Here is a 9,100-nt window from a genome sequence, read left to right as displayed (position 1 = left end):
AAATCTCCAAACAAACTAAAACAAACAAACGAACACAGCAACAACGACAACAATAAAACAACAACAACAAAAACAACAACAACCACAACAGAAATCTCCCAAAAAGAATCATAACGAAATAGTTTCTCGAAGCCACTAGCTGATTTTGGATGATGTGATCTTCGGTGTTTTGTTTATAACTTTCCATTAAGTCGGTTGGGCTGCAAGGGGTCGTGCAAACCGGGTTTATGGGGCAATTTTGACACCAAGTATGCTGTTCCAGGGCAAGATAGTGTGTTCACTCGATAGTGGCCAACAGGTGGGCCCTGTAAAATATGGGGGAGCGGGTCCAATGAAAACCGGCACGCAGTTTAGAAAACTTTTTTTTGGTAAGTGTTTTACGTCGCTAGCAACTACATAAGGTTATATTATGAGCGCACGGAACGCATTAAACATTTTTAGTTGGTAAGAAATTTTGAATTTTGCCCGGATGGCGGCCAAAGCCTACTCTTGTCGATTTTAGACCACCAAGGTGTCTTTAACGTGCACGTGGGACCTCCGGAATTTTTCGCCCTTGTCCGAGAAGGCTAGGTGTAGATCTTTCCTACCAAAAGATTATGTTTGTGGCTGAAAGACAGCAATAAGAAGGAGTCAACGAGTAGCAGAAGAAAGCCTGCATAAAGAGTCAGGAGCCCAGAGGAGGGGGCAAATGAGGTGAGGGAGTGGGGGCAGAAAGAGAGGACGAAAGCAGACGACAGAACATTGCTTGAGAGCAGGAAAGAAGGGGAAAGGAGACAATCTTTAGAGAAGAAAATTTGTTCAGTCGCCACCCGGATTCGAACCCGGGACCTTTGAATGAGAGGCGAACACCTTAACCTCTAGGCCACGAGAGCCCCCAGAAAACTTTGGTCCAATTAATATTCAACAAAGAACAATAAGGACCCCTCTCGAGTTCATCGGATTTTAACTTCCGTGTGTTGCTGATCCTCAGTTTCATGTTTCAACTACGTGACACGTACAAAAATTATAAACAACGGAACTTTGTATACGTTATTTAATTAACCTATTCATTCTATTGTTCTGTTTATCTTTGCACTATAAGATTAATCAAAGAAGCTGCACAGAGTATATCCGTGTCACGTCCATTTGAACAACCCTCCTTTAAAAAAAAGAGTTAAAGTAGAGATTGGGGGCTCCCGTCGGCAAGAAGATAAGATGTTCGCCTCTCATTCAAAGGTCCCAGGTTCAAATCTGGGTAGCCACCGAAAGTTTTTCTTCTCTAAAATTGTCTCCTTTTACCTCATTTCCTGCACTCTACCAATGTTCTGTCGTCTGCTTTCGTCTCCTCTTTCTGCCCCCACCCCCTCACCTCCTTTGCCCCCTCCTCTGGGCTCCGGACTCTTTCTGCAGCCTTTCTACTGCTACTCCTTGACTCCTTCTTACTGCTGTATTTCAGCCACACTCCGTGATCTTTTGGTAAGAAAGAATTATATCTAGCGTTCTCGGACAAGGGCAAAAAATCTCGGAGATCCCGTGGGCAAGTTGCGCACGTTAAAGATCCCTTGGTGGTCTAAAATCGATAAGAGTAGGCTTCGGGCGCCACAAGAGCAAAATTCAAAATTTCCTACCAACTGAAAAGATGTTTAATGTTTCGCGCGCTCATATGACCTTGTGCTGTTGCGAGCGCCGTAAAACACTTACCACCAAAGAAGGAGAGATTGTATGAATGTCATTAACATTTCTGAATTCCTGACAATACCAGGTGTCTAAAAAAGAAGACCCATTTAAACAGCACTGACTCAGTCATCTTTGGATCAATTTCCATAAACCTTCGAAGAAATAAACGTCAACAAGGGGACATTACATTTATCGACTTATGAGAAAAAAATCAACCCACACTTTCTAAAAATATCAAGTTTTTGAAATTTCAATCAAAACTGAATGAAACGCAAAACTTTGCAACTTCTTAAAATCACCCATATCGTTCTATTCGAAATAGTCACCATTTTTGCCTTCAAGGGGAAATTAATACACAACTGAAATTGTTAATCGAACTCAGGGAAGGTGGTCGCTATCTAAATCTTCAGTGATCATTTCTCTCCATACAAGCTCCAATACCAGATTCGAAAATTTAAATAACCGTGTGGCGTGTTTCTGGGTCAGTTCTTTGGACCTCCTGTTCTACATTGATTTTTAACTGTTAGGTTGTTAGTGGGCTGTTTCCCTGGACTCTGTCAAAAAACCCTAAAGGAATTAATTGAAGAGGCTTAAGTTGGGGGGAGGGGGGGATGAGGTAACTAATCATTTGTAAACTCCTTGCTGGTAAGGTGTTCTCCAAATCTTTCTTGCAACCATAGCAGAGCCACTCTTGGCATGAGGGATGTGTCCTCATCCCACTGAAACCAGGGCTGTACAGTATAACAATAACGACCTCACCCAAAATTCTCCAAAACTTTCTCAACACAGTAAGATGTCAACTGAGGCGATTGTTGTGGTTTTACCGCTCAGAGAGAAGTAAGACGTTGCGTTTTAACCAATTTTGATTGAAACTTGTAAAACTTCGTATTTCTTGAACTAGTGGACTAATTTTCTTCACATTTACAAACTTTATATCCCCCTGATTGAATTGTATTTGTTCCAAGTTTTGTCGGAATTAGTGCAGAGATGACCGATGTTCTTTAAGTGGTCTCTCTCTCTCTCTCTCTCTCTCTCTCTCTCTCTCTCTCTCTCTCTCTCTCTCTCTCTCTCTCTGTGTGTGTGTGTGTGTGTGTGTGTGTGTGTGTGTGTGTGTCCTCTCTCTCTCTCTCTCTCTCTCTCTCTCTCTCTCTCTCTCTCTCTCTCTCTCTCTCTCTCTCTCTTTTTTTTTTTCTTTCTTTTTTTTTTAGACATCTTGTATTTTGGATTATTCGTTCAATCCTTAATAATTTGAAAATACATGTATGTATTAAATTCTGAGACAGAGCAAATCACTTCAGAGCTGGTTGCTCTCTGAAACAGACTCATAAAAATTATGAAGACATTGGAATAACAATTCCTTTTGATCAAATGGTTATTATAATGAAAAGAAGCAGTTTGTTGAACCGTTCCATAAATATTCATTTGCTAAAATTAATTGCTAAAACTATTCTTTTAATTTGTCTTTCCTTAAAAGTTTCATCCGCAGACGAGTCACTGCAGACGACACCACCAATTGAAATGACAACAACACAGTCCTTGACTGACGTCACTTTCCCTGGGTACGCCAACGAGCGCAAGCAATCAACCGCCTCAAAGGAAGGCGTGTCCAACGTCATGACAGCTGTTCTCGTTAGTTCTTTGACCTTTGGTTGTGTATTTGTGCTCACTGTGGTTGCTGTGTTGGGAAAACGAATCTACGACAGCTACCGAAAACGTCACTATTCCAGATTAGATTACCTCATCAATGGCATGTACAACTAATCTGACCCCATGAGTACAACAATAAATCCAAATCGTGTTAACTATGTTGTGATTTATTTTAGACCTGCAATGTGCTTTTAATCTGTAAAAATGTGCTACTAAAAATACCTGAGAATGAATGTGCCTTCTAGTCTTCCATGTTGACTATGCAAGAGTCCGTTCTTTTCGTCCTTTTCATGACACGTCGGGAGATAAGATATCGGTCGATACAAATTCTTGATACAAAAATGCACGGCTGTTTTTTTTTTGTTTTTTTTTCTAGGGGTGGGGGGGGGGGGGGTGGGGGGGGGGGTTAAAGACAGGGAATGTGAGAATGAGACGGGGAGAAAAAACCTACTTCATTTACCTGCTTCTGTGTTCTATGTCATTCCATTGTCATTGGAGTATTTCCCATTTTAGCAAAACATTGTTTTGAGTGAATGTGACAATGTAGGCCTTATATCTCTAGTTCTAGTTCTCCGTCAAGGAGATATCGTTTTGTAGTACATGTAATTCCAAATTGCCATTTGTCAAGTTCTCGCCTGGTTCCACGTTTTGTATTGAACTCTTTCCTTAACTTTTCTTTACGGCAGTCGTTCAGGTTTTCCTTTTTGTTCTTTCTTTAAACTGGCAAAAATTACTTTCTGAATAGCGTATGAAGATTTGGTGATATAATCCAACGTAAATAACGTTTTCTTCGTTCTAGGGAGCCGAGCCAGCCTGAACACGTTTCTACTACGACCGAATGCTTGTCCATGACTTTATACAAATTATGTTACCAAAACGCTACCACGTGTATTAATGAGATGTGAGTATACTGATGTGATCCTTTTTGGGGGCTTTGTGTTTTTATGAGCGTTTTTTCTTTTTTCCTACGAAACCAAGATCTTACAACCGAGAGAGTGACCCCAAGCTCTGACTACTAGACTGTTACTCTTGTAACAACTATCCCGTCGCTCGATTGTGTCTTTTCACCCAGATCTCACCTCCTTGAAATCAGCATAAATGTAATCCCATTTATCAATGAAGGCCGAATGTGGTTAAAATCTTTCACGTATTGATCGGATAGTCGGGCTAGCTTCAAAAGACGTCATATTTGTCAAATGTACACATCTGGGTGTGCCTGGTTTACAATGGTAGCAGCCCTTTCAGAACCCAGTTAATAAACAGTAGCCGACTTACCATGTTCTTGTGGGACAGATGGCTGCAAGCGTGGTCAACATCAGCGTTTTTGAGCTTCGAATTTTCGAACAGTCTACATGTTTCGCCCCTCCCCCCGCCCCCTGGTCTACTACTACGTATAATGTTTCTTGCATCATAATGTTCTCCGAGTCCGGTGTGTTGTCGATGAGCCTTGTAGTGCTCTTCCCTGCTGCTGACCCTACTTTCTGAGTCTGGTGACTCATCAAGTTTCAGCCACGACGAAAAGGATTTATTTCTGCTTAAAATGATACTTATACTTTATTGAAATTATTTATTTGTTTTTTTACATTTATTTTGTTGTTGTTGTTGTTGTTGTTGTTATTGTTATTATTTGGAAGAAAATGGTGACGTATACTTGCACCTCGTAACTAGGAAGTTGTCTAGATTACTCAGGGAGATGAACGTCAGAGTGTACGTACACAGGTATCACGAAAAGTTTATGATAGGGGAAAAAAAGTTGACTTTGTATTCAAAGAACTTTAGCGACAGACGCTTTACACCTTTGCAATTAACCCCTTCACTGCCCTGGCCATATCATTACGTAGCAGAACTAGGGGAATTTGGGAGAATTTATACCTTCATCACTTCATCATTAAACTTGGTTTATTCGGATGTCAGAGATTTTTTTTTTTAGGGTTTTTTTTCACTCTGACCTTTTTTTTACTTAAATTTTTTTTAATGTATTTATTTATTTATTTATTTATTTATTTATTTATTTATTTATTTATTTGTTGTTGTTGGGGTTTTGTTTTTTTTGGGGGGTAACCCATTTATGTTTATACATGTGTGTGTATATATATATATATATATATATATATATATATATATATATATATATATATATACAATGCGGTTTTTAAAAATGTATTTAAAGTGTTTCGTGCTTTTAATACTTTTGCGGGCTAGTCTTCGTTATTATTTTTTAAAACTTTTTTTTCCAAAGGGGTAGGGGGAAGTAATCTTCCCGTCTCAAAACATATGATAAGAGAAAATAATATGTGGGTATTTCTGTACTTTTTCTGATTTCATTTTTTGTGAGTTTTTTTAAAAAATTAGTCCTGTAGTATAAAATGTATAGAATCATAAAGTACTGTTGACCTAACGTGATTTTTTAGAGTGGAAAAAAGGTATGCTGTTATTGTAACCAATAAATGCCAACATGGAAACTTTAGTGTATATGTTTAAGTGTGTGTGTGTGTGTGTGTGTGTGTGTGTGTGTGTGTGTGTGTGTGTGTGTGTGTGTGTGTGTGTGTGTGAAAGAGAGTGAGAGAAAGAAAGAGAGAGAGGCGGAGACACACACACACACACACACAGAGAGAGAGAGAGAGAGAGAGAGAGAGAGAGAGAGAGAGAGAGAGAGAGAGAGAGAGAGAGAGAGAGAGAGAGAGAGAGAGATTAATTAAAAGGGAGAATGAGTGGGTGAAAAGGGGGGAGGGCAAGGAATACAGGTAATCAGAAGGAACAAAAATGTATAAGTTTGAACGGAAAAATAAATTATTTTGTTTGATTTTGTGAACGCATATTAATGACATTATGTGTACATGTGTTCGCGCAAATGTGTATAGCCTACGTACGAATGTTTGTGCACATGCGTATACATGTGTGTGTGTGTGTGTGTGTGTGTGTGTGTGTGTGTGTATGTGTGTATGTGTGTGTGGGGGGGGGTTATGTGGGTGTGTGTTTATGTGTATGGGGGAGAGAGAGAAAGAGAGAGAGAAAGAGAAAGAGAAAGAGAGAGAGAGAGAGAGAGAGAGAGAGAGAGAGAGAGAGAGAGGAAGCACACAAGAGAAGAGCCTTTCTGTACATGTCGAAGTTACGACCTGCGCGTCGAGAGGGATTTGAAATTGAAGGTGTCAGAGAAAGTTAGAGGATGTTGGAAGTGTTAAAAGAGCAAAAATGGAAGATGGGAGAATGGACGCGAGGAAGTGAGAGAGTCGATATTATAACAGGAGAACATACCATCGAGGGTGTTTCGTAAAGATCAATGTATGTGAATTTGAAAATTTTCTTGTATATTATAAGACATGTGATTTAGAGACACTGTATTGTTGTTTGTTGTTTGTATATAGGTACAAATATCATGAGTAGACTCTCTTCAGATGGTGTTATAGAATTAATGAGGAATAAAATTAAAGACATCGAACGAGGTCGAGTTGTGTTGCTCGTAGCTATTCTTAAAATATACGTTTATTTAATTTTTCTTTGATTCATTTTACATGCATTTTCAAAATTCTGTTCCTCTTTCAACTGTGGTTCTACTGTACTGTGAGATTAATCAAAGAAACAATGCATGGTGTGACTTTTTTCTTTGTTGAAAAGTCATATAACCTGACAACAAACAAAGGCTGTTTCAGTGTCCTAAAACAGCTTTTGAAATCCAGTTTTTATGGCGAAACTGTTCTAAGCTTTACCAGCACACACAAAGTGATTTTCGATATTTAGAAAAAGGGTTCTAGTTTTGGGGTCATTTTTTTTCCTTGAACCTTCTGGAAACAATCCTCTCTGCTCGATATCCTTTTCAGAAAATTATGCCCCCGCCGTCGAAATCCCCACACGGTATTCTGTATACAACGAGAAACGTCAATAAATGCAAAAATGAGACAAAAGGAACGCACTGGTATCTGAGACGGAAGAGCTTCTGACACCTTGCTGGTCAAAAATATTAACCAAAACCATAATCGTGGTTTATTAAAGTGACTGACAGCCAACACAATCGTACAAAACACGTCATGTCAGAATGTCAGAAGTTTTATTTTGCAATCTTTCTTTTTCTATACTTCTGCCTTGAATTTTTAGGAAGGGACTACAATTATAATAATATTCAAGGGCTGATAAGTAATCATATTATTACTTTATTTGTTGTCATACTTAGTACTTTAACCTTAACTGTCCCCTTACATCGCAATGTGGCGTCGGTGGCCTAGTGGTTAGGCTCTCGGACTCGCAACCGTAAGGTCGTGGGTTCGAATCCCGTCAAGGGCCCGACGTTGTGTCCTTGGGAACGGCACTTTACACGAATTTTCCTCACTTCACCCAGGTGGGAATGGATACCCGGCTATAGACAGCGAAAGATCTTGTCAGTTTGTTAGTGTTTGAGCGCTTAATCGGCTGCTTGCACTGTATGCTTCCCGAGAAGCTGAGAATGTTTCGGAGTGTTCTATGGTCTGCTGGGGTAATAATATAGTGTAAAGCGCATAGAGCCTGCTGCTGAGCGGGGATATGCGCTATACAAATGCTATCTATTATTATTATTATTATTATTATTAATGTGCCCAGGGGAGATGCAATTGTCGGACATTGGCCAGGTGTGTTGCTAGTTGGATCGTCACGTTGTTCCTTTGAAGGGTCTCTGACTTCATCGAACCACCTTTTTAGGCCTTCCCTTTACATGTACTGTGAACCCATAGCCATGCTTAAATTCTTAATTACTTGAAGACATCGAATCGAATGTTGTAGGCCCTTGAGACTGGCCGGTGTGGCCTCATTCCCACAAACTACAATCCCAGCAGCTTAGACCCCAGCATTTCCCCGCGAAAGCACTTTTCAACATGCTGGCACACTTGCCAGGTGGGTGTCTTGAAACGTTTTTTTTTTTTAAAGAGGGCATGGGCACTGAAATTTAGGGGTTAGGAATACTCAAAAGTTGTGGGGGGGGGGTCAAGTATTGACGAAATGATAGCAGTAGGTCTACACACATCCACATTGTATTGCGCCAACGTGGGCAAGTCAAAATCGTTCGAAATTGAATATTATGGTAGGTCCATCTATAGTTGACTTCAGGACAATAGTTCCCCTACAAAAGTGTCCCATATTCAGAATCATCTTCTCAATGAGAGCTTACAGGTCAGCTTTAAATTTTAGCATTATACAAATTCCCTGTCCTCGTCGACAACTAATGAAACTGTTTGAGGAATGTGTCTCCCCTTTCCGAAGAACAAAGCTAAGAATTATTATTGTCAACGATAGCTTTTAAATCTTAGGTGTGAAGTAAAAGATTCGTTAAGTAAAAGACAATGCAGTCAAAACTGTCGAAAAAGACTGCCATCCATTTGTCGAGAAGAAATGCCGTTGTCTTGGACGGTGTAGACCTAATTGAAACAAACTGCGCAAGGAGACGGGGTAGTAGGAAGTGGTCCTTTGTACAGGGGACTGTCTGTAAGGACAGGTGGCCGTTAGAGCAGGTCCGATATGAGGGCGTCAAGGAGACGTGGAAAAAAAACGACAGCCACGCGCCTGGAGATCGAACAATCCCAGCAGCAAAGTTACTACAAGAGGGCCTGTTGCTTTGAGGTTTAGTCAGCAATTTACGAATTCATCTTCTCCACACCTACAATGGGCGATGCGTTAACTCAGTTGGTGTCATGCTAGACTACAGAGTGGATGGCCCTGGTCATAACCCAAGAGTGGGCGGTCTTGAACTCGAGTCATTCTGTGGAGTTTTCAAAGCCCTCAACATAAATTTGGCTCGGTCCTTCGGAGACGAGCGTGAAATTCGGAGGTC

General features: G+C 40.2%; 1 protein-coding gene across 2 annotated transcripts in view; it reads left to right on the top strand.

The window, feature by feature from the left end:
* LOC101848907 (uncharacterized protein C11orf24 homolog) overlaps positions 1-3,461 on the top strand; it is a 13,512-nt gene extending 10,051 nt beyond the window's left edge. For both annotated transcript variants that reach the window (XM_013086501.2, XM_005105500.3), the window contains exon 4: positions 3,131-3,461. In XM_013086501.2, coding sequence (XP_012941955.1) covers positions 3,131-3,417 — 287 coding nt within the window. In that variant the 3' untranslated portion in view covers positions 3,418-3,461. The remainder of the gene's footprint in view (positions 1-3,130) is intronic.
* The last annotated feature ends 5,639 nt before the right edge of the window (positions 3,462-9,100 follow it).

This window comes from Aplysia californica, unplaced genomic scaffold (assembly GCF_000002075.1).
Source record: "Aplysia californica isolate F4 #8 unplaced genomic scaffold, AplCal3.0 scaffold00473, whole genome shotgun sequence".
NCBI classification, from domain to species: Eukaryota; Metazoa; Mollusca; class Gastropoda; order Aplysiida; family Aplysiidae; genus Aplysia; species Aplysia californica.
The sequence above is the reverse complement of the archived record's forward strand: the minus strand, read 5'-3'. Positions and strand labels throughout refer to the sequence as shown.